This window comes from Betta splendens, chromosome 6 (genome assembly GCF_900634795.4).
Source record: "Betta splendens chromosome 6, fBetSpl5.4, whole genome shotgun sequence".
Classification (NCBI taxonomy): Eukaryota; Metazoa; Chordata; class Actinopteri; order Anabantiformes; family Osphronemidae; genus Betta; species Betta splendens.
Window position 1 is genome coordinate 3,351,475 of NC_040886.2, and position 24,709 is coordinate 3,376,183.

Consider the following 24,709-nt stretch of genomic DNA (forward strand, 5'->3'; position numbering starts at 1 on the left):
TATATATTTATATATATATACTGTAAATCTGAATATTGGACAGTTAGCATAGCTCTCTACTAGCAGATATCCTACTGACTCTTTCTTTAACATCCTTCACTCATGCACGTCGATAACACATTCACATCATGATGCTGATGCATGGTGTGCACTGACGACACAGTGAGGGAACACTGCGATGCTGCTGGCACATTGTGCCAAAAAACACTTGAACACTGCAAAACTAGAGACCAGAAAGTGTGACATTATCAAACCAGCTCTAGGACGGATACATACTCACTCCAATACAATCTGAACTTTAAAAAAGCATCTTAGAGACTAAAAGGAATGGAAAGGTACATCTGGTCTTCCATCATTTATACTGAGAGACACCAGCTGCTTCAACCAAACCTAACTGAACCAGTAAATTACATGTAGCATGTAACCGTATGTTTTGGGAATGTGATTTGCGTTTTGTGATTAGTCACATTTACCTTTATTTGAGGTAAGACTATGAGTCCACACCAGAAATGGAATGTACCTAGGAGTGATCCATCTCCAACTGTGGCTTCCAACTGACACCAGCAGCACACATTAGGTGGGGGAGAAATTCAGCCTCCTGTCCTTGTCACTGAGCCTCTGGGCTTCTATTGGAGAGACTTTGTTCCTCCATAGCCTGAAAAGGTAATTCTCCCATTAAACATAATTTAAAAAAGCCATGCACAAACCTGAAACAAGCAACATTACAAATTGTGTTCAGACAATTCATGGTTAAACACAATTAGGTGAGTGTGTGCTAAACGTTGTCTGAGACACTACCGTATGACACAATGTTTACCTGATGAGCTGCAGAGCAGGACAAGACTTCACCATTTTCACCAGGGCTTCCACTCCCACGGCACTCACACAGTTTGACTCAAGACTAGAAGAAATATAAACAGACATAAATGTTTGTACACCCATACAAATAAACCCATGTGTGGGTGATGAAAAAGGAAAGACAATATATTTAAAACTGCTAAAACTAACTGGTCTCATGCAGATGAAACCATTCTTTTCTCATGTGCACAAAAATACTGCAGAATCTACAATGTTTGGGAAAAGGTAATGCAAAACATACTTAAATAAATATACTACTAAAACAAATGTACATGATGCTATAAAACATACCAGTAATACAAATTCAGAGCTTGAACAAACTTACTCTATTCTTGTCAACTTCTGATATGAAGGTAAAACTCTGGCCAGTTCCAGTGCAACGTTATCTTCACAGTTATTCCATCCCAAACTAGACAAACAAACACACACAGTAAAGACATGGGCATCACACAAAGTGAAAAGCTTATTATGATGATGGGTTCTGTTTCAGCCCTACTTCACATCCTGAATGAGGGGGCAGTGGGCCAGGCTGGCAGCTATAGGACACAGCTCTGAAGTCCCAATAGAGGTCAGACTGAAACAGACAGAAGGCATCAGTACTGGCCATCCAGTCATCTGTTAGTTTAATGAGTATCAAAACCGTGGAAGTCAATGATTCTTACTTAATCTTGGTGAGTTTCTTCATACACATTATTGCTTTGGACAGACTCACTGCGCCTTCACATCCGAAACTGTTCTCTGAAATGCTGAAGGGCCAAAATTCAAACATAAAGAATCCACCACTTCAGACAACTAAAGGTACGCCATTCTGCTGTTACTCACTCCAACACAGTGATGTGGGTCAGTGACGGTAGAACTAGAGCCATCCTTGTAGCTGTGAGGTCACCGAGACGGTTGCTAGACAGGCTAAAAGCAAACACACATTTCTTACTCTGCTACAAAACAGACCAGTTAAATGGAAATTCAAACAAACAACACAAAACATTACACATACATACAGTATCCTCCAGTATAATGTCCCAAGCAATTAGTCACACAAACATATAATTTCCTTACTGGAGCTCCTCAAGGTGACTACAGCTGATCAAAGCCTCCAGTAACTTGTCTCCTGAGTGGTCACTTATGAGGTTATTTGAAAGACTGGAAACAGACACACACACACACACACACACACACACACACACACACACACACACACACACACACACACACACACACACACACACACACACACACACACACACATGCACACACACACACGCACGCACACGAAAAAAAAGTAGTTAGTGATATTAAAGCCATGATATGCTGTATTCAGTTATATACCATAATTCTCCCAACTTAAAAACTTCCAGCAAACAGGAACAGCATCACTCATTGAGTCACAACCTCCTGTGACTGTGACACACAGAAACAGCTGTTCCCCATAAAGCGGTGGGAGCCTAATAAAATCACTGGAATGTCCTGAGTGACATACCTTTTAAAGACGTACGATAAAACAAGGGGGGGGGTCTATCTATAGGCGCAACAACTGTGCTGCTGGCTTGTTAAAATAAAAGTGCCAAAGCAGTGATTTATTAGGTGTGTCCACCTGAGAAAAATAATAATCACCAGGCTTTAAACACAGTAACAATTACTTATTAAATAAATAGATAAAATAAACAGAATTCCTCTGTTTATTTATCTCTGGATCTCCCTGTCCTACCTGATTTTTCTGAGCCCTGTCCACACAGGGAGAAGCTTGGTTAACTGCTCTGCTCCTATTTCTGCCATCCTCCAGCTCTCTAATCTGAAACAGAAAGAACATGTTTAACGTAGCTGATCAACTCGCTGCTACTATTTTTCTGAACTGCTAAAACACTAAACCCCATTTTTCTCTTCATCAGCTGATTACTTTATAAAATTAAAACTATTAAAACTACATAGATTTAATTTTAGCAAAACCCAGTCAATTAGGTCACTCTCTACTAGTTGTCTAGTGCGTGTGTATGTGGTGTGACATCACTTCCTGTCTATGTCCCATTTTGTTTCCCTGTTTATTCATGGTCATTAGTAATAAAAAAGCTACAGTGCAACACCCCATATTAAGACATGTACTGTATAAGATCAGAAATACAGCATATTTCTACAAAAAAGCTGTAAATTACATTTAAATGCAGAAAAAACTCACTCAATGTTCTCCACTTGTGTGAGTCCATCCATAGCACCAAGAAGATCAAGCACACCATCAACTGCTGGTGGTTCCATAGGAATGCTATTAAGCCTAGAACATGTACAGTACACAGGGTAAGACACTGTTCAACTATAAGAAACCCTCTGTGAAGTTGTTACACTGGTACATTGGTTTGAAGTTATAAGTAGGTATCAAAGTCCACATCTCATGTAGGAGGGATTTATATCCATGTAAGCATGATAAGCATTCATATATATATAATTAGCTTGTACAAACAAGTTCCAAGCTTGCAGCTCACTTACGGCTTAGCAACTGAATTGGGTATGATACATTTCCCCTGGGGGTGGGGGGGTCTTTGGATTAGAGCCTACTAATTTATGATGAGGTTTATGTGGAGCTGATGACACACTGCTATGAAGAACTGCAATAACAGTGGCTGCAATGTAAGCAGGGTATGAGTACTTGGCTGGAGCAGTGTTATGATATCATAAATAGTAATGGAGTAATGGAGTGATGCTTCATACTTGTTAGTACAAGAGTAAAAGTCACATTCGCAAGGTGTGTGCTATAAAAACAACTCAGGATTATGATTTTGGAATATAAATACATTTACAGTATATAGAAATGTCTACAAACGTGACATCTTTATATACAAGTGAAACAACCTACAGTACATACACTGTAAGGCTGGTTACATTGACAGTACAGTGAGCTTCTTACTTGAGACTGCGTAAGGACTTGTTTTTCCTTATGGCTCGTGCTAAACAAACTCTGTTGTCTTCATACAGGTCCAGACTTAAAGTGGACAAAAAACACAGACATGAACACGTAAAAGTGACTAAGTAAAAAAGTAAAAAAACATTTAAAACATTCATAAGTATGAGCTTGTGTGTGTTACCATAGGCCTTCCAGACTGACACACTCCCCCAGTGCTTCACTGAGCTGCAGCCGCGCAGTCGCTGACCCTTTACAATGAGACAGACTACAGAAGACAAGCTGAATTGTAAAATTTCTTTACTGTAAAATGCAAAACCATTCTTTAAACAAATAATATCATTAGTAATTATTTGACAATTCCAATTTTTTACTTCAATGATAGTAGACGGGGAAACATTCTGGTCATAATCTGAGCTGCTGCGTCTTCAATCACATATCCTGAAAGACTGAAAGAGAGAGAAGATTATTTTGCACAGGGAAAAAAACAGCCACTTAAACACACAGCAACTCCTCTGTGAAACTTTGAAATAGGCAGCTCTGGCCTAGATGAGTAGTTTGTGTAAGTGTTGCTCACTTTAGGTTCTGAATGCTTGTGGACTGCACCAAGACCTCTGCCAGATTCTCAAGCAAGTCTGGGCAAGTGTCTTTGGAGCTAATGCTATAAAACAGATAGACAAGAATCAACAATAATGAGACATCTGTAAGGCTGTGCTCTACTTTCATCAGTTAATGTTCTCAATATCAAAACATGTTCTAACCTGAGAGAACTGAGATTTGGCAACAAAGGCAAAACACAGCAGAGAAACTCAGCTGCCTCTATATCCAGGCTGGGAATAAAGAACATCAATCTGTGAGTTTTCCTAATTTTCCTACATAATGATCCTGTCTACTACAGGACTTAAATGAATCAGACAGTACTGACTCAAGCTCTGTCAGCAGAGGACACTTCTGGATGATGCTCCTCATATGTGCAAGCCGGTGACCATGAACTGCACAGTCAATGAGGCTAGAGCAGAGGAGAGCAGACAGATGAGTTCAGAGGTTAACACTTAAATCACTAAGATCAGCTACACTTATATAAAACTTGAATTAGGCCTTTACAGTATGTTAACTGGGATTGACCTGGCACCTGCTGATGTCAAATTAAAACTTACCCTATTTTCTCTGTGGTCAGTGATGGGTTGGGGTCTCTAGAATTAATGCTGAAAACAGAGGAGAGATGGATCAATGTTGACTCTGTGAACTACAGCACAAACATGTGTCACAGTAATACTGTATGCAAAGAGCTGTTAAGTACCTGACTGAAGTTACTGACAGGTGTAGTGAGTTCTGGTGCACCCTGGAAAAAAAAGGTGTCTGAGAATGCTATTTGTAGCGGGACCTATACTAAACACCATAGCTCGCATTCTATACATATTGTGTCTGTTTGTAAAAGTACTATGGTCTCATATGCATGTCTCACCTGAGAGATACAATGTTCGTATTAAGAACCAGACAGACACACATTAAACGAACAGCTTCCTCTGCTCCAATCCAGTCCTCCTTAATGCTGACAAAAAAGCAGAATGTGGCCAGCTCTTTGTCATAATCAGCATTTTATCCATGACAAGCCACAACTTTGATTTGATAGTTTTAAAAAAAGTAAAGGAAATAAGCAAAAATACTAATAACTTGAAGTTGTCACATCACTACAGTATGTAACTTCTCACCTCACACTGCACTCACTGCAGTCTCTGTTCAGTGCCTTAACAAAATCCTGAATCCACTCCGCCTGCAGAGAATTGTCTTTCAACCTACGTACACAAGCATACTAAAGTGATTTTCTGATGGTATATGTAGATAACAGAATAAAGAAGGGACAGTTGCAGTACATTGTTTGAAGCCATGCTTAATAATAAATATAACTTCACTTAAATGCATTTAATTCCATTGATAAGTCCCTGTAATAAGTCTTAATAATTATAATATTAATAATGTCCACTTCAACAAAGTGTCCATGAGAAAAGCTTCAGATAATTCACAATTAGTAGTATCAACCCACACAAAAACAGCTGTATTTAATTAAAATTGAAATCATGAAGATTGAAAAGACCTCAGTCTTTTAGAAGAAGGACTTACAGCAGTTTGATTGGACTGGAGCAGCTGGACACAATCTCCGCTAATCGGACCAGATGTTCATGTTTCAAACCACTGTCTCTAACACTGAAAGATGGGCAAAAGAGATGGAAGAGAAGAAAGCAATACACAAGGGTCTCACTGTGAACTGAAACGCAAATTACCTTTATCTTGACTCAAGAAATCCTAACTAAAACATCTAACCAGATTTTAATATTGAGATCTCAGAGTCTCTGTCAGCTTCCATAGTAGTGGATAATAACTAACTGTGTGCTTTACTGCATTCATAATAATTAGAAATACTTACCTCAGTGTTTTTTCACAACTTTCATATTGTCTGAACCAGATGAGGCATCTCTTTTCTGGTCCCAGACTACTAGTACAACATGAAAATAAAAAAGACATAAACTATTCTTTAGTTTCAGCAATGCGTTTAATTCTTTTTTTATTTTATTCTTTCTTTTTTTATTTCTTTTTTTGTAAGATGCAAAAACCCACCTGACGTCTGCACCAGAAACGTTACCACGGTCAGACAAGGTGCTGGCCACATCCAATAAACCCTGCTGACTCAGGTTGTTATTGCTGAGACTGTAGAAAAAAAATTCTATTCATACCATAGAACTAATTTCAATAATATGTTACATCAGTAAAAGTGCAGCTGTAAATAATTAACAAGTGTTTGAGTCAATTTAGCTTCAGTTCCAGTTCAGTGGTGGACACTTATCATCTGTCATGTTTTTATTGTGTTGTGCAGTGATTACAAATCGACAGAACTGCAGTGATAAATGCCAATATTTCATATCTTACTTGATACAGTTTTTTATTGGAAGGCTTGGTAGGAAACCAACAAGACACTTCACAGCTTCATCATCCAGTTGGTTACTTGACAAACTGCAGTTCAGATAAGATTCATTTTAAACATGAGTGAATGAGTGTGTGTCCTTTCTTTAGCTTTAACTGTATATGTGTTCGTCACATACTCTAGGTTAGATAGTCTGGGACCTTGCTGCAGAATCTGTAGCAGTTGCTCCAAGTCGGTACAGTTCAGGTTAAAATCAGTTAACCTGTGTCCAAGAGAGACATACAGTTCATTAGGGGCTTAAATGAACAGTCATTGCCTACAAAAATGTTCCCACTGGAGCGTTAACATTTTGCTGAGCAGGAACACTAGTTAAACAATGTGACTGTTTTCATGCAACACAGTGTAGGAGTCATTTGTCTTTAAAAGGCTCATAATCAAAGATTCAGAGGGACAACAAAGGACTGGGGTATGATATATGCTAACCACACTACTACAGTACTAGTACAGTACTAGTACTGTAGTAGCAGAAAGTGGAGAGACTAGACTAAACTATACATATGTTTTATAACGCAGCACAAAGAGACGCAATTAGGTCTCTTGGTGTATCAAAAATACATATTTCATGATGGCATTATCATTTATTTAGTAGTAAACATTCCATTAGTGATTGTAAATTATTATTCTTTATATATAACTTCCTCTCACACTTCTATTTGTAAGTGTATCATTTTCAATGTCCTGGAGGTCAGGCTGTAAAATGAGATTAGTGAACCTACAGTAGATATATTTGTGTGCATTGCACTAATTAAAAATTAACTTGTCATTAAACAGTGCACCAATTATTGCTGCTCACTGACCTGCAGCTGGTTTGTTCTGCTTTCACGATGTCAAAATGGACAAAGGACTCACTCTGATGACTGAAGAAGAGTCAACAATGTTAGCGTTTGATACTAATAGATAATAAAACATTTGCAGCGATTCCCTTCGATTGTAGCTTTAACTGTACAGAACAACTGAAATGGCAAAATAACTTGAATGATTCATTGTGGCATAAGGTTCTCTTCTCTTAAGATTAATAATTTAATAGTTAAATATTGTACCTAAGCTCCACTGATGTTACTCGCTGGTTGCCAGTGAAACCACTGACCAACATTAATGCTCCTGTTGTGGATGTGATGCTGTGGCTGATACTGGAAACAAGAAAGGAGTGAATAGATTAGGATACAATGAACAGGTCATGAATGAATGAATGGCTAGTAATTACTAAAAATGCAATTTAATATGTTTCAGCTACACAATTTAAACTATCAGTAACTGAAACCTTTCTCACTTGTGCAGTGAGGGGCAATAAAGGGGGGCATAAAACTGACATATTGCTAGTAAAAGAAAAGTAATAACATTCACATTAGTGTTAGTTACAGTAGTTACTGTATCGATAACTCAGGGAATGTGTAATGTAATGAAATGTATTAATGTGTGCTATTCCAATTTATTGTATGTGTCTTACTTAAGTTTCCGCAGGGACTTCATCTTAGGAAGAAGCTCAAGCAGATTCTTAACAGCCTGATCACTCAACGGGCTATGAGACAAACTGATACAACATAGAGGTCTGTTGATGTTCATCCATTCATCAACACTGTGTCCAGAAATAGAGCAGTGTAGAAAAAGAAAATTTAAACTCACTCCAACTCCATGCTGGAATCACACTGGGCCAATTTATTGCACAGTGAGGCTATATCAGATGGCAGCAGGGTGCTGTGGTTTATCCTACAAAAATAAACAAACACTCAGAATTACTTTGTATGTTTTCTGAAATGCTCATACCCAGGTAGTACTGAAATGTTTGCTTTGGTGTCAGTTTCTTTTATGTCTTCATCAGTTTTACCTAAATATCTTGAGTTGCAGTTTTTTATAGCTAGGAACATTAGAAAGAAGACATAAAATTAGATTAACACTTCCAGTGCAGTCATATTCACACATGTTCAAGATTCCATGTGTAAAACGCCTGTACCTTATATCTGGGGAGAACTTCAACAGCACCTGGTTTTGGCCTCCATCGCTGTAAATCAACAGGTTACTGTACATCTAATTTACCATTCAGCACATCTAACTACTCAGCTAATGTGAGGAAAGTCATATTGCATTTTAACAGACTTCATCTTTAGATAAAGCACAGACGAAAACAAAAAGTACCTGACGTGAATTTGTGTTAAATTGTTACAGGAGCAGAAGGCTTCAGCCAATGTGAACACTGCTTTCATGCTGATGCCATTTTTACTGGCACTGAAACACACACACACACACACACACACACACACACACACACACACACACACACACACACACACACACACACACACACACACAGTAAATACTTAAGAAACTCATTGTCCATTTTGATGCAACTGCCTGTTATTTTGTGAGTCTTACTCAATTTCCTGAATACTGTGAAGTCGAGGCAGGATATGCAACAGTTTCTTCAGACTTTTGTTGCCTAAACGGTTACTGGACAGACTGATAGGGAAAAATGATACTCTCAGAAGTAAGAAAGCACAAGAAGAAATTAACCTTTGTGTATGAGTCAGAAGTTTTAATTGGTCAATAATGTTATGTTTTATCTTACTCCAGCACAGTGAGATCAGAAGACGTTCCCAAACTTTGCCACACTCTGTCTAAATCAGCTGGCAGCAGACCACAGCAGTTGAGGCTGACAAAGACAACAGCTTTGTGATTGCCATCATCATCATCATCAGTCATTTTTTCTACTGTAAAGAGTACAGTATGCGCTGTTATATTTAGTTCTAATAATCTCTACAATGTGCAATCCAGTATGCTACAGTACATGCTAAACATATCACTTCTAAAACATGTTAGAAGAACAAAATGTTTTTTGTCAGAATAATATAAAACATACCTCAGTCTTTTAGTCATTTTAACTGCTGGCTTTTCTGTTTTTTCAGAGAACACAATAGAAATCTGCTTAGGGCCTCTGCTGGGCTGAAGTCTACAACATAAAGCAGTTAAACATGCAGTTATACAGCAGTGTTGAGATTATAGCTAAACATGAAGTTATTGTACAGTTTGTCACACTGTTCATTTCTTCATAACCAGAAAAGAACCATGTGAGATACAGAGATACTAAAAGCTGACCGCTTACAGTTTAAAGGTGTTGAGTTGCTAAAATATAATTGTAAATATACATACACAGACTAAATACGTATGTGTAAGTTGACAATACATAAAACACATTAGACATGCACTTGTACCTGATATGCAGCTCCACCACATTAGGACAAAGGGACAGTAGAGCAGTGAGAACCACCAAACCATTCACTGAGGAGCAGCTGTCATTCAACCTGAAAAATAACGTGAATGTTGATGTTCATAGATGAGCAACAACAAAAACTGTAAGAAAACTATGAAGTTGAAAAAGTGGTACTGTAGGCATGCAGTAGGTGAGCCCCCTGGTGATGAGCAGCAACACATCTTACTTGACATATTTGGTGATGTGGAACTTTGGCAGAACCTGAGTCAGTGTCTTCAGAATTTCAACATCCCACAGGCCTCCAGACAAACTAGATTGTGCACACACACACACACACACACACACACACACACACACACACACACACACACACACACACACACACGCACACACGCACACACGCACACACACCATTCGTTATTTGCATATATTGAAATAAATGCATTTGTAGGGTTACTTACTCCAACAAAGACAAGGCAGGGCAGCATGCCAATGAATTTGCAAGCTTTTGCATGTCAGGTGTACTCCACTTCTGGTTTAACAAGCTGGAGATCAGCAAGAGCAAAAGATTTAGACATGTTTTTACATTAATATGGTAAATATACAAAAGCAATAAAAACTAATAGTAAAATGTAAAGTCTCAAAAAAAAATCTGTAGAAAAACGTTTATGCAGTTTGCCAACAGCTACAGTATTATTTACCCTCTAAGAAGGAACAAAGTTCTTTGAAGAAACAGTCTATAAAGTTAATATGTGATAGAATAGAAGCCTTATTGTTTGACGTCTTACCTAACTGTGGGTTCATAGGGTTCTTTATTGCTGCACAGGGGAAATATGAATTTGAGTATTTCAGTATGGCTGCATTGATTTATTGATTTTTTAAAATTTATAGGGTCATGGTTTTCACCTGTCAATATCAGAGTTTGGATAGAAAGTTACTTTCACTTCTTTCATCCCACTGCAAAAAAAACCAAAACATTTCGGGTCAAAACAGGCAAAAAACAATAGCCGTTTTGAAATTGTGTGTACTTTGATCTAATTGAACCGTAAGATTTTTTTCATGAAGAACAAAATACTTTGACTACAAAGGCAGATAGATTAGATAATTATACATGTTGTGTGATCTTACTCTGCATGAACATGCTTAATGCGCAGACATTGAGACATTTTGCCAACAAGATAGTCCAGTGCCTGCAGGGAGCTGTTGTTTCGACCCAGCCTGCAAGTTGAATGATGCACACATGCAAGAAAAAAATCACCATTGGAGTCTTAAGTAATTAGTAGAAAATCTCATCAGAGTCTCATCAAAAATAGAAACTTACATTACAACGGCCAGCTTTGGTAGATTGGTAAAGACATCAGCAATGTGTCTGATCCCTTCATCCCTCAGATTGTTGTCACTCAAACTGCAACACAAAAAATAAAAGGGGATACTGCATCTAAAAACTAAAGGTTTACACACCTCTAAAGAAAGTAAGATCACCAACTAACAACAGAAGCCAAAAAACATAAACTTAAATCTGTTGTTTACTGCAGCAGCGAAATTAGAATTAACGTGTTTACTTGATTTCTTCAATGGGTCGGTGTTGGCAGCTCTGTAAAGCAGAAGCCAAACTGGCTGCTCCTGTTGCAGTCATAGTGGCACCAGTAAACCTTAAGAAGACAATGGAAATATCAGAAGCTGTGGTACAGAAAAACCTTTTCTAGTATACTACAGTATTCCAAATGAATCAGTTACAGAGATGTGGTAAAACATTCATTAGTAAGAAGATTGATGAGAGTGTAATTCACAGTTCTCACTGTCCGACATGCCGTTTGGCATTACACCTAGAAAAAGCTTTGCTGAAAACTCATCAGTCTGGTCAAGCAGTACTGTAAAATGTGTCTTACTCTATTTTTCTCAGGGTTATAAATTTGGGCAAAATGAAAGACAGCTTCTCAGCAAACTTGTCTCCATACTTTCGACTGTGGAAACTGAAAAACAAAAAGTAAAAAATAATTTTAGCATTCACAGTGAAAAAAACCTGAATGTTTAGACACAAAGATGAGATGATGCTAATCTGTTAGACATTAATTAGTTCAAAGAACCATAACTGATATTATTGACTGGTTTTTACTGTATGTGTTAAGCAGGTTTACAGTACTGTCTGAAAGAACAAATATAATATCTTATGAATAATATGCAAAACATGTTGCTAAATGTGTACATGCCTCAACTGTAGCTGGATGTCATTATCTACAGTATACCATGCAGCAGTTTACTGTCTACTGAACAGAGCCATAGGCCTCTATCACTCAGTATACAAGCCTACTTTCTGTGTTATGCGAGTTGATTTTGTCTGCCTGGGTTCATTTAGTTAACCAACAGGAAACAGAAAGCTTCTGTCAGTTTTACAGTATGCAGGACAGGTGAAATGTCAAAGGCAAAGCAGCAGCCACATTTACTGTCTCTGTGAAACACTCCTAACTGATCAGATACAGTATCATTTAGTACACTGGAATAAAAATGCCCACAAGGTGTTTGCCATATGAAAGAAGGCTTATGTTGCAGCTTAAAGTAGTGTATTGTTTTGCTTGTGTGAAACTGTGTCCACTGACCTGAGGCAGTTGATGCATCTACACTTGGACAACACATTTAACCACTCCGGCTCCATTGAGCATGCTCCAAAGTCCAGTCCAATGCCATTATCACTCACTGAGCCAACTACAAAAGCAAGAGCATGAATATCATTAGCTGATAGGGGGATGTTACGCAGCTCCACAGTGGGTCTCGTATCAACAAACTGCTTGGCCAGTTGGTTATCCTGGCTCTCCTGGATACAGTGACAAAGTTCCAGGATCTTGGCAGGTTTAGAAAAAGAGAGAATAAAGAAGGAGTAAGTAAACGATTCTGTACACTGAACTGTACACTGCTAAAGCCACCACATCTTCATTTTACCTTTGGTCCAGTCAGGGTGTTGCTTTGGCATTTCTTATTTAGCAGCTTCAGAACGAGGGCTTGTCGTTTTCGGACCCAGCTTTGGGCTCCTGTTCCAAACGACAGGCTTGCTAACTGAACAAGGGCCTGAGTACAACGTGACGAAGCCAGACCGCATACATATAAGTGAAAGGAGTCTGTGAAGACGGTTTTCTGGTCTGACTTGGTCGTCCAGCGTGTTTTCAGACTGAATCTGAGAAACAATAAAAATTAGGATTTATTTAAAAACAGTCCATGTCTGTATCAGCATTCTTGGCCTATGAGGAAAGTTAAACATGTGCTTAATGTCTACTGAACTACTCTTGATATACAGTACAGTGTGATTTTAGATGGTCACCTTGTGTAAAAACAGATTAAAACAATAAATATTTGAACTAACGGTTTCAGGGACATGCTGAGACTTTCACAACTACATCTCTGCATGTCAAATTTTTTTTGTACATACAGTACATGTTTTATTAACAAATATATTTATATGGATTAGAAATACGCTCAACAAGAAAAGTGCTTTGCTGACTACTCCATTTTAGACAAAATTCCAAAACAGAGTCAAAACCTTTAATTTCCTTTAGGATCTCATCTACAAATCTCCAATTCACCACTAGAAAAGGTGTCACATTGTTTCCATCATATGTACTTAATGCCTGCATTTGCATCTTGAGTAGTGCTCGTTAGTAGTAGTGTACATGTAACAACCACTTTAGTCTTGATACTGATACACACATAAACACTTTAAAGAAAATGCCCAGCAGCTATGTAAAGAAGACCAATCCTGGCACTGTGCACAGGAGCCTTCTTCACATTGGTGCCTTACCTGTTCTTAAGCTGTGTGTCAGTAACATCATTACTGGACATGATTCTGACTGCAGCCAGAAACTCCTGTATTGTCAGGTGAATGAAGCTGTACATGTTGACAAGCATCCCATCGTGTCTGTGCTCCACCTAACGAGACACCAGGAACAAGCTTAGAACTGTACCTATTATGCTTTGTAAAGCTATAAAAGTTATTTTCACTATGAAAGAAAATCAAAGTGGGGATGTAATATGTGTTAATCTTTGTCTTGCCGGTAATTAAATGTAAAATTAGCCAATCAGTCATGCCATGGCAAAGGTCCATGGCAATAAAACACACTTTAAGACAAATACATTAGAAGAATTAATACTATAAATTGTTTTTGGCACATTCAAGTGTGAACAACATCCAGATGTACTGTACACATCCATAAATCAGCTTTTCACCCTAATATGCCCCCCCATCCTCATGATGGCACTTCCTATTTCCTTAGACTATTTACACACAATCACTCTCTCCTGGAGTTTTGTAACTGTGTAGTTATGGTGTTTGTGCTGTTAACTTGCTCCCCTGCAGCAGTGATTTTGGGTTCTCAGTCTGGTTTATACCTTATTTATGTACTTTTAGTTTCAGCATTAGTTCCTCTAAGTTTGTTTATCACTGTAGCTCACTTGAGTTTTCACTTTCAGAACTTTGTACCGCCCTTGTGTTTAATTTTTATTAAATTCTTTGTACCAAGACTACAGAGTTTGAGCATTTAGTCAGCAGTTTCATCATAAACCTTAAACATATAAATAAACATTTTCATTAACAAGAATGTACATCAATGTCCGACCTGTGAGAAGAGCCCTGTTCTGACTGACAACTCCAAAAGATTCTGAGATACATCATCCTCCATGAAGAGGATCTTGTGTTTCTCTAAGCCACTCCAGGCCAGCTGAGTCAGCTCACACAACTCGGCTCGATACTGATTCAGAGGATCCAGTCGGCCAACAGTACTGCAGAGTGAGCCAGACGACAAATTAATTATTATTATTATTAGCAAAAACAATTGACAATTGTGTTATTAGTTATGAAGCATTTTTATTGGAATAACGTGCATCCACTTTTATTTTACTTCCTCAAATTGAACAAAACAACAATTGACGATTGTGTGTGGGCATGTATATGGTACTTTATACTGACCTCTGTTGTGTTGGACTTTTTGCTTTGTCAGGTGCTCCACCTTTACCAGAGTAAAGCCTAAAAAACGCTCTAAGAACAGTGAGGTAGACCTGGGTAAGTGTGGGATATATGTGGTCCACGTTTGTCGTCCCTTCAGTTTGTAGTTCCTTTGCTTCTTTTTCGTTTGTTCTTAACAGAGGTCCACTTTCTTCACCCCTGTTTGCAGATTGTACTCCTGTTGCTCCCTCTTTATCTTCAAGTAGTAGATGCTTCACACAGATGCAGCAGATGTTGCAGAGGGCAGGAAGGGAGGACATGGCCAGGAAGTGTCGATTGGAAAGAATAAGATTTGCTGGCTGCAGCCCATGATCTCTGACTGCTGGGTCACCTTCAGAATTATGTACAGTGTCAATTAATGAAATCCTACACACAAAAAGAGTTTAACTTACGTCTATCTATTGTATAATCACTGTTGCATTTTATGCACTGTATCACGAAACATAGTTCAGGCTGATTAACTGATTTTAAACATGAATTTGTAAATACTTTATATAAGAGGAAGTTCCAAGGAAAATAACTAAACTAAACTAAACTAAGCAACACAGTCTGATACACACATACCTACACAGTAATCTACACGACAATAGCTCGATAACAATTTTACCAATATTATTGAAAGCATGCAACAATTTACCTTGACCTCTAAAGAAGTTTTCCACATATTCTTTGATTTCATGTTGGCCCCATTCCAGCAACTGTCCTACTTTAAATGATATGTCTTCCAAGTCCACAACATCACGTAAGCGACAGGTCACCAGCACAGTGCATCCTGGAAGAAGCTGCCGATGTAGCAAACCTGATATGAGCTCTGCAACAGACAGAGGTGTTTCTGGGTCCAGCAGATCTGTCTGCATGTCATGTTTGGTGAGTCTGCTGTTAAATTCGTCATAGCCATCCAACACCCAACAGCTTTGCTCTGGATTAGAAAATAGGTAATTCATAACGTCTCTCTGCAAAAAAGAATATGTGTAGAATATTTGTAAGCACACATTGTATTAGTGTAATTTGATTATAGTGGCCTTTAATGTACATGCAAAAGTTTTATTAGTAATACTAAAAATCTTTAAAATAGACTTCCAGAAACATGTTGAGTACTTGTTGTGAAATTGTTAAGCTGAAATACAATTAAACAAGGTTGTGAAATAATTCCAAATGCAATGTGACTAATAGCACCTCGTGACTGCAGAGATACATGTGCTAACATTACAATGTAAGTCTATACACAGGTTGCTCTAGTCCTGCTGCTCTCATACCTTTTTATATTCGTCCCCATCAGGAGGGAGGTAGTGTCGGAATAGCAGCTCAGACAGGGAAAGAGGACCGGAAAGTAGATTGAGCTGACGAAACTCAAGCACAATAAAGAGGAAGGATGACGGGATGGGGCCCTGGTTGAATGGTGTGAATAGAATAGTAGAACAAATAAATGGCACATTAAAATACAATAACCACTAAATCATAGTAATACACAAGCACAGAAGATCACTCATAATGAATTCAGTTCCAAATCTTGTTTCTCAACTACCGTAATAAATAATGAAGTCCATGAACTTACAAGTCCGTCTGCCCACTGCTGTCCCAAACATGACATCAGCAGAGTTTTTCCTGATCCAGCCAAACCAGCAACAACTGTCACCTTTCCTGTACATTCTTGGAGGAAGTTGTCCAGTGTCACCTTGGACTCTGGAAACACTACACCCTCATCGGGGTCTGGTGAAGAAAGCGTGTTTAGTAAATGCAATTATTAGTATGAAAAAAAGTTGGTTACGTTTTTTTCTTTCATTTTCACACTTTCACTTCCAGTTGTGTCACCTGCCATGCACCAAATTCCTTTTTTTAGATATATTCATTTATTCATTTTAAAAATTAGATCATAAAAAGATGAAGGACGTCAAACTGACCAGGTGTTCTGCTCCGTCCCGGGGTTTGATCGGGTCTGTCTCTGCCTCTGCTTGACCTCCTTGGGTTGATCCACACATTCTCTAAATGGACCTCCTTCACTAGATGCCTACTCAGTAGCTCCCATCGTCTTTTCAGTAAATTTTTCGCAGCAGTCATGTACTCCTGCCAGTAGTCTGAGCACAGAGCACATTATAAACTATTTTCAAAGAGATTTTTGAGAAGAAAATCATCTTGTATGAGTTTCAGTAAACAAATAAAAACTAGAATTATTTCAATAAATAGCAAACAAAGAGTCAAGGGTTGCAGTAAGTTTTGCTTCAAGCCAGTTTTGGCACACGTCTGACACGAGAATGATGAATTAACGTTCAACCTGTTGATTACCACATTACTGAGGAATGAAAACATTTGAAAACTTTCACTTTTACTTTTATATATTTTATATTTTAATGTGTATTGGTCTGTACCAATTCGTTGGCGCTTGATGTGCTGCGGCTCTGAAGGTGGCAGGAAAGACTTCTTATCTGTTACCCTGGGACTGGAAATTCCACATCCATCTACAGAAAAGTAGTTTTAGTTTCAAAATAGATCAAAGGTTGAAAACACATTGAAATTAATTGAAATGCTGTGACTTCCAATTGGAAAACAAAGGAGAAAAGTCACAAGCTATATTTAATTTTAGCTGTTGGAGCTGCTGCCGTTCCCCATGGCTCCCTTTCATTTTCACTTTTGCACATTAGTCTGTCAAAAACGCTGCTTCTACTGTGCAACATTTTTATACTAAAGATACCAGTAATTACGTTTTGTGAAGTAATACATGTGCACAATATTTATAGCAGTGTACAGTATAAAATGCTACTGAAGATTGGGAGATAGGTACAGTACTGTTTACAGTAAGCGTGTCCTTCATTTCATTTCGCTTGCATAACCTAGCAGGTTAACCATGGTATTTTCAGAGGTGTATCGAGTCTAATTGATATGCATATGCAAAAACAGCTGAACCTATATTACTATATGTGAGAGTGTGGTATAAAGGATAAAGTTTGGTGAAGTGAAGAAATGCTGCCTCTCATTTTCCTACACTTCAGACAGAGAGGCAGACGTTTACCTGTGGTTGTCAGAGACACTGTTTCTCTGGTTGCAGACTGAATGACATCAGCTGAATAATGAAACAGACAGAGTTGGCCGTCAGCCATGCTCGTACGTTTAGTTTTCATCAGATAACATTTAACACTGGCCTGCTCCTGTGAGCTACAGATTTATAGCAAAATGCTAAAGAAAAACATAGAGCAGATAGACAGAACAGCCACACACCCCAGTCAGTGCCGTAGTGCAAGGTACTTTCCACATGCTGTCACAAGCACACACACAGACACACACACAGACACACACACACACACACACACACACACACACACACACACACACACACACACACTTGCAGACTTAAAAAATAATTGTAATTTAGTTTCATTGACATTATTCTGATTTTTGTGTCACTCTTTGAACAGTGTGCACCCAACATATTTGTCAACCATCACTTCATACTCACTGTTTGCATATCCAGCCACTGACATGAGCCTAGACTCCAGATGCATTGGGATGTCCTCACACAGCATACAAACAGTCTGAAGAAAGTTGCGGCACTCCACAGCGCTTGCCATCTTGAAGTACTCCAACGTAGCTTTAATGGCTTCTTTTACTGCTGCTGAAGTGGTGGAGAGGGCCAGATGGCCGGCGTTCCACCCAGTGCCTTCGGGCATCATTTGGCACAACTTCAATATGACTGTATTTGACTGATTCGTAATGATGGAGAACAGTTCTGAGGATTCCTGAGCCAAGACGGAGTTCACATTGTTGCCGTCAGGGTCAAGTTCCTCATCCATGGTCAGACTCCATCAGCTAATACATAAACAAACAGCCATGAACACAAATATGCAGGAAAACATTACAATTTGACAAATTTACATGAAAAGATTTATATGACAACATGAAAAAAGTTTACTTTTGAAGTTATGCATTGACTTAACTGCTTTGCGTACAGTATGCAACATGTGAGACAGGAAGAATACCTATGCTTCTACTGTATCTCATTCATCACACAAACCTTACAGTCAAAATGTCATAAATGTGAACACCGATTTATGTTTGAAGTATATGTTTTTATTTAGAACAAAGAACGTGTTAAAATTTGAAAAGCACGTTGAAAAAAACCGGTTTGTTGCCAAGATGTTTGCTTTCATTTCGAAGTGTGCGCGATTCGTCTCCTAGGCTTTAAGTTGAAATAATATGTTGATTGTTAGTAAGAGCTATACAATGGACCGATTATTATGTGGCGCAGAGTTCGTAAACCATCTATTCAAACAAGGGGCGCGTGCGTAGAATGTTGCGCTCTTCTTATATAGACAAGGTGCAGGAGCTCGTGCGCACGGGTTTCGTTTGATTAATTTTGATTCTGCAGGTAATAACGTCCCCTTTTAGATAGTGGAGCTGACTTTCCCATGACATAAATAGAAAAGCAGAACGTTAGGTGTTTCATCTTGATGACGCGAAGCTTGTCCTGAAATAACTTACAACCGAGGTCATTTAAGGTAAAGCGCATCGCAGTCTGGTTATTGTTCCTGTGCAGACCTGATCTACAGAACGTGCTCAGAAAGGCGTATTTGTACCGTGTAGCCCTGATTGATACAACGGATAAAAAAAAAAACACTTACCAACAACTATTTCAGTGCTCTGCATCTGTTTGCAACCAGGGTATCAATTATTTGAAAACGAAACCAAAGACACGGAACCTCATTTTGGTTTCGCTTTTTCGAGAGCAAACATCTCGCGAGCGCACGTGTGTCATTTAAGGACACACAGTAGACTTGTTTTATACAGTTGCCACATAGCTGATTAAAAAGTTTAATTAAAGATATAAGTGGAGGAATCGGAGATGTTGTTGCGTGAAACACATACTCTGTGGTAATGCTGCAGAGCGGCAATAACCATTGTGAGCAAGCTCCGGTTTACGACTTACTACAGGTCAGCAACAAACCACTCCGTTACAGCACAGGTCAGGTGAACTGTCGTTTTTTCATCCGTCGGTCGGCCAGCCGCGCTTCAAAAAACGTCTTGCGCCCGTATTACGCGCTTTACAGCAGAGCACATAACACGCTCGTCACTACTTGGTCTACTACGAAAGAAAATATTGCATATATATATAAAAAAACTTTCTCCTTGTTCTACTAAAAGTGCACTATCACCCCACATAGACCTGTGTATTTTTACTGTAAAGTTTAGGATTTAGCAGCATTTAAAAGTACCTTGTCATACTGTAATATGGCCCTTATAGTCAACTTTGATGGTGAATAACTTGCCTTTGGTGCATAATGCCAGGCCCAGACCACGTTTACTTGTTCTACTAGAAGTGTATAGTACTATCACCCCAGAAACACCAGCGTACTTTTACTGTATAGTTTAGGATTTATTAGTATTTAAAAGTACCATGTCATACCGTAATACTGTATGGCCCGTACAGTCAAATTTGATGTTGAATAACTTGACTTTGGTGCATAATGCCAGGCACGGTCTATCCTATTCCTGTTTTATTTTGTTACTTCCTGTTTTGTTATTCTGTCTGCTTTAGTTCTTGGTTTTACTTGTCTAGTCACGCGATCGATCAGCTGTTTCCAATCATTCCTTATGTTTCCTTTTTAAGCCTCAATTCCCCTACCGTTCTCTGCCAAATTGTTTGTATGTTGTTGACTCTCCAGCGTTACACTATCAATGTAAGTCTATGTCTTGACCATACTGTAGCCTGTTGTTCACCTCTGCTTAACCCCTGACTGTACCTCTGCCTGGATTATTGGATTACTGTTTTTTGATCATCACCTGTCTGACCCTAAGGTTGCTTGACGCTTTTCCTTTTTCCGAGCTGTGTGTTTGGGTCCTTCGTTCGCTGCCTCCCTGACCGTTCATGACAGTACATTTGGCCACATTTGGACCTAGCCAGCCTGTCTTTGTCTCGTTCTGCTCCTGCCCTTGAGCCTGCTTCCTTTCCAGCTCCTGTTGATCCTGCCCTCAGTCATGTTGTCACTGCTGCTCCCAGACCAAAATCGTCTCCTTCACCTGCCTGTATTTCCCCAGCTTTGTGGATAACTTTAAGATCTGTGTTGGACATAGCTACCCTTTCTCCCAGTCTACAGGCCAGGAGTGATGCCTGTTGGACAATAGTGAAGATTTGTCTGGGAATCAGGAATTGGAGGTTTAATACATCATTACTCAATGATCAAGACTTCATCAGTTATGTCAGGAGAGAATGGGCAACTTTTATAGAAATCAATGATACACCGGGAACCTCACCCTGTGTTCTTTGGGAGACTGGGAAGGCAGTTATGCGCGGTAGAATTATTTCATATTCATCGCACAAGAAAAAAAAGGACATGCTACTTGAATTAGAATTAGAGCAAAAAATAAAATCTCTGGAGATTAAATATGCTGCCTCACCAACCAATGACAGAATCCTAGAAGACCTAAGGAATCTAAAGCTGAAATTAAATAATATAATTGATTGCAAAACTCAGTTTCAGATAGATCAATTACGCTGGGAGAACCATGCTAACAAATGTGGTAAATTTTTAGCTAACTAATTAAAAAATAAAAAAGAGAAACAAATCATCCATTCAATAACTAATAAGAAAGGAAATATTACTCGTGATCCCCATGAAATAAATGATACCTTTAAAAACTTTTACCAAGAGTTATATACGTCCTAAATAGATCCATCCACCTCAGCCATAGAGGAGTTTCTGAAAAAACTAGAACTGCTAAAGCTAAAGGAAGAACAATCCACAACTCTAGACTCATTGTTATTTTTGGCAGAACTACATGAAGCTCTGCAGGAGATGCCCAATAAAAAAGCTCCAGGACCAGATGGATTCCCAACTGAATTTTATAAGGAGTTCTGGTCCATGCTGGCACCCAGCTTTTACAAAATGGTAGTTGAAATTAAACAACAGCATTCATTAAGCACAAATATGAATTCTGCCTTTATAAGCCTGCTCCAAAAACCAGGAAAAACCCTACACTCCCATCAAGTTATAGACCAATTTCACTAATAAATGTAGATCTAAAAATAGTGTGTAAAGCACTTGCTAGAAGATTAGAAAAAATCACTCCATATATAGTTCACTCTGATCAAACAGGCTTCATTAAAGGTAGACATTCAACAAACAATATGAACAGATTAATCAACTTAATTGATTATGTCACCACCCATAAACTAGAGTCAGCCATCGTCTCCTTAGATGCAAAAAAAGATTTTGATAGAGTAAACTGGAAGTTTCTTTTAGCCACTCTGCACAAATTCGGCACTGGGAAATCATTCATAGACTGGATCCAAATATTATACAGCTCAGCAAACGCGGCAGTCAGAACAAACAACCAGATCTCACCAAGGTTTAATCTGCATAGAGGGACAAGACAGGGCTGCCCACTTTCCTCATCACTATTTGCAATATTTATTGAACCTCTAGCCGCAGCAATAAGACAGCATGAAGGAATTACTGGAATATCGACCAAATCAGTAAATCATAAAATAAGTTTATATGCTGATGATGTGTTACTGTTTCTCCTGGAGCCACAGACGTCTCTTCCTACAACTATCAGCCTCATAGATGAATTCTCAGGACTTTCCGAATACTCTATTAACTGGACCAAATCTATAGTGCTACCACTTAACCTTAAGGTCTCTTCTACCAAACTCCATTCAGGGAACATTAAATACTTTGGCATTGAATTGTCGTCTAGGCTATCAGAGCTTATTGATCTAAACTACAATCCATTATTAAAACAAATAGAAGCCAACCTCAAAAGATGGCAGTCCTTACCCATTTCACTTATGGGAAGAATTGCCACCATAAAAATGATGATCCTGCCAAAAATTAATTACATATTCTCAATGATTCCAACTCAGCCAGCCCAGGTGTGGTTAAAGACATTAGACTCCTACATCTCACAGTTTTTGTGGAAAACCAAGCCACCACGAATTTGTTTAAAAACTCTTCAAAAATCCAGACGCTGCGCGGGCCTAGAACTACCTAACTTCCACCACTATCTTCTTGCCAATAGACTGAACCATGTCCACAAATGGATAAAACCCATGCCAGCAGACTCCTCCTGGATAGACATTGAACAAACATTTTGTGGAAATATTATAGTTGCAGATCTGCCCTTTATCAGCACCCTTTTGAAGAATGTCCCACTATGAAAATCACTAGTGCCAATTTCTTAGAATACCAACAACTAAAGTCAATACTTAATGCAAAAAGTAAGAATACTCCATCCACATGCAACCACCAGTAATAGAGCGATTTATTGATATATCAGGGAAAAGGACAGTATCCAAAATCTATATCTTAATTTCCAATGTAGATCAGACAGTCAGCCTTCCGATCTCTAAATGGCAAGCTGATCTCAACATCACCACTAATTACACATTCTGGAATAATATATGTTTTTATTTATTCAGAATGACAAAAAATACAAATTTACAACTAATACAATATAAAAGGACAAAGGATGTTCCAAATGGGTCTCACAAACTCAAATATTTGCCATCACTGTACAGATAACAGAGCAGATAGATTTCTACATGCATTCTGGTCATGTTCACCTGTGAAGCAATTTTGGCAAAGAGTATGTGAACACCTGTCAACCTGGTTAAGCTGTCCAATCCCAGCGGCCCCTGCACTTTGTCCTCTAGGAGATCTAAGTGGGCTTACTCAGAGATAAACTCATCACACACACTTCTATCTGCCCTCTGTGTAGCAAAGAACATCATTCTTATGAACTGGAAAACTAAGAAAAAATTAAGCATTACTCAGTACCTGAACAGCTTGTTAAATTACACCACCTTAGACACATTGTCTGCTTCATCAAATGAATGACCAAAACTATACTCATTTCCAGGTAAGGATGCGTGGAGCTCGGGTGCTGCGTCTTGTCTGGCACAGTGGTGGGGGGGTGACTGGTGGTTGGGGGTGCCTGCCTACCTAAGGAACCGGGACAATGGGACTGGTGGATTCTGGGCTGGCCGCATTGGTCCCCTGCGGCGGGGGTGTGGTGGCTGCTGAGACCTGTGCCGGAGTAGGGCCATTTTGAGGGTTGGCGTGTGCCTGTCTCCGGGGAGCGAAGGCGGGCCTCCCTGCCGGTGGGGGACCTGGGGGTGGAGACCTGGGTGACCTGTGTCCGGGGGAGTCCCTCCGGGGGAGTCCCTCCGGGGGTGCCTGCCTGTGCCCGGAGGGGTGTCTCTCCCCTGGGGCGCTGCCCCTGCATGGGTGGGGCGCTGCCTCCCCCTCTGCACAACCGCAGAGTGCGTGTGTAGGTTTGAATGTAGCACTAGACGGGGCGAGCATGGGCATACTTGAGCGCGAGAGAATGGGTAAGTGTGAAACAAGGTTGAGGATGGCTCTGGCTGTGCTGCGTGTGGTGCCTGGGCAGTAGTAGTGCGGTTCCTGGGTCTCGGCTGTCCCTTCCTGGCTGGGGGTTGTGGGGGGCTATGGGATGGGTAGCAGAGCCAGTCGGGAACCTGGCTCTGCGGACCCTGGTGCTCTGCTTCCCAACTACATTTCTTCACATTCATCCACTTAGGTCTGCAAGGGGCGTCCTGCTGATGGAAGGACCAGGGCTACCGGGAAGTGGTTCCGTCCCTCCCAAGTGGGATGCTCTGCAGTTTTAATTGCATTAGTCATACACACTCGTCCAGGAATCTGGGGGCTCCCTCCGGGGTTGCCAGTGGACGGAGCCTTCACATTGATGGCTCTGTCTGCTGGACCCCTCAGAGAATTGGCGATCTCCCAAAGTTCATCATACTTAGCCACATACACATACAATTAGGGCCAGGGGTGG

The 24,709-nt window shown here is 39.5% G+C and overlaps 1 protein-coding gene and 1 long non-coding RNA gene across 7 annotated transcripts in view; one reads left to right on the forward strand and one right to left on the reverse strand.

The window, feature by feature from the left end:
* nlrc5 (NLR family, CARD domain containing 5) lies at window positions 1–19,666 on the reverse strand. Of its 3 annotated transcripts, none has more exons than XM_029152987.3 (56): window positions 19,534–19,666; window positions 18,372–18,721; window positions 17,928–17,978; window positions 17,287–17,376; window positions 16,822–16,995; window positions 16,476–16,630; window positions 16,177–16,308; window positions 15,558–15,873; window positions 14,885–15,251; window positions 14,535–14,697; window positions 13,721–13,848; window positions 12,868–13,099; window positions 12,528–12,769; window positions 11,820–11,903; window positions 11,493–11,582; window positions 11,252–11,335; window positions 11,059–11,148; window positions 10,837–10,887; window positions 10,719–10,748; window positions 10,392–10,475; window positions 10,157–10,240; window positions 9,932–10,021; window positions 9,580–9,669; window positions 9,289–9,372; window positions 9,096–9,179; window positions 8,859–8,948; window positions 8,677–8,724; window positions 8,551–8,580; window positions 8,349–8,432; window positions 8,173–8,256; window positions 7,766–7,855; window positions 7,523–7,582; window positions 6,844–6,927; window positions 6,671–6,754; window positions 6,362–6,451; window positions 6,171–6,239; window positions 5,867–5,950; window positions 5,458–5,541; window positions 5,211–5,297; window positions 5,046–5,087; window positions 4,903–4,950; window positions 4,671–4,754; window positions 4,507–4,575; window positions 4,323–4,406; window positions 4,120–4,194; window positions 3,930–4,013; window positions 3,752–3,826; window positions 3,029–3,121; window positions 2,564–2,647; window positions 1,915–1,998; window positions 1,681–1,764; window positions 1,521–1,604; window positions 1,355–1,432; window positions 1,184–1,267; window positions 818–901; window positions 1–655 (listed from the first exon to the last, which is right to left on the reverse strand). In XM_029152987.3, the coding sequence occupies exons 2-56, from the start codon at window positions 18,703–18,705 to the stop codon at window positions 574–576; spliced, it is 5,715 nt and encodes a 1,904-aa protein (XP_029008820.1). In that variant the 5' UTR covers window positions 18,706–18,721; window positions 19,534–19,666; the 3' UTR covers window positions 1–573. The 3 variants fall into 3 exon arrangements, with proteins under 3 accessions (XP_029008820.1, XP_029008822.1, XP_040927196.1); XM_029152989.3 differs by having other exon boundaries at window positions 6,171–6,236; window positions 19,534–19,665; XM_041071262.2 differs by lacking the exon at window positions 17,928–17,978 and having other exon boundaries at window positions 6,171–6,236.
* LOC129604224 (uncharacterized) overlaps window positions 19,225–24,709 on the forward strand; it is a 13,940-nt gene continuing 8,455 nt past the window's right edge. The window contains exon 1 of one of the 4 annotated variants that reach the window (XR_008694924.1): window positions 19,225–19,280. This is a non-coding gene — a long non-coding RNA (uncharacterized LOC129604224). Of the gene's footprint in view, window positions 19,411–19,703; window positions 19,875–24,709 lie in introns of those variants that run through there. The other 3 variants (XR_008694922.1, XR_008694921.1, XR_008694923.1) reach the window with 3 other exon arrangements.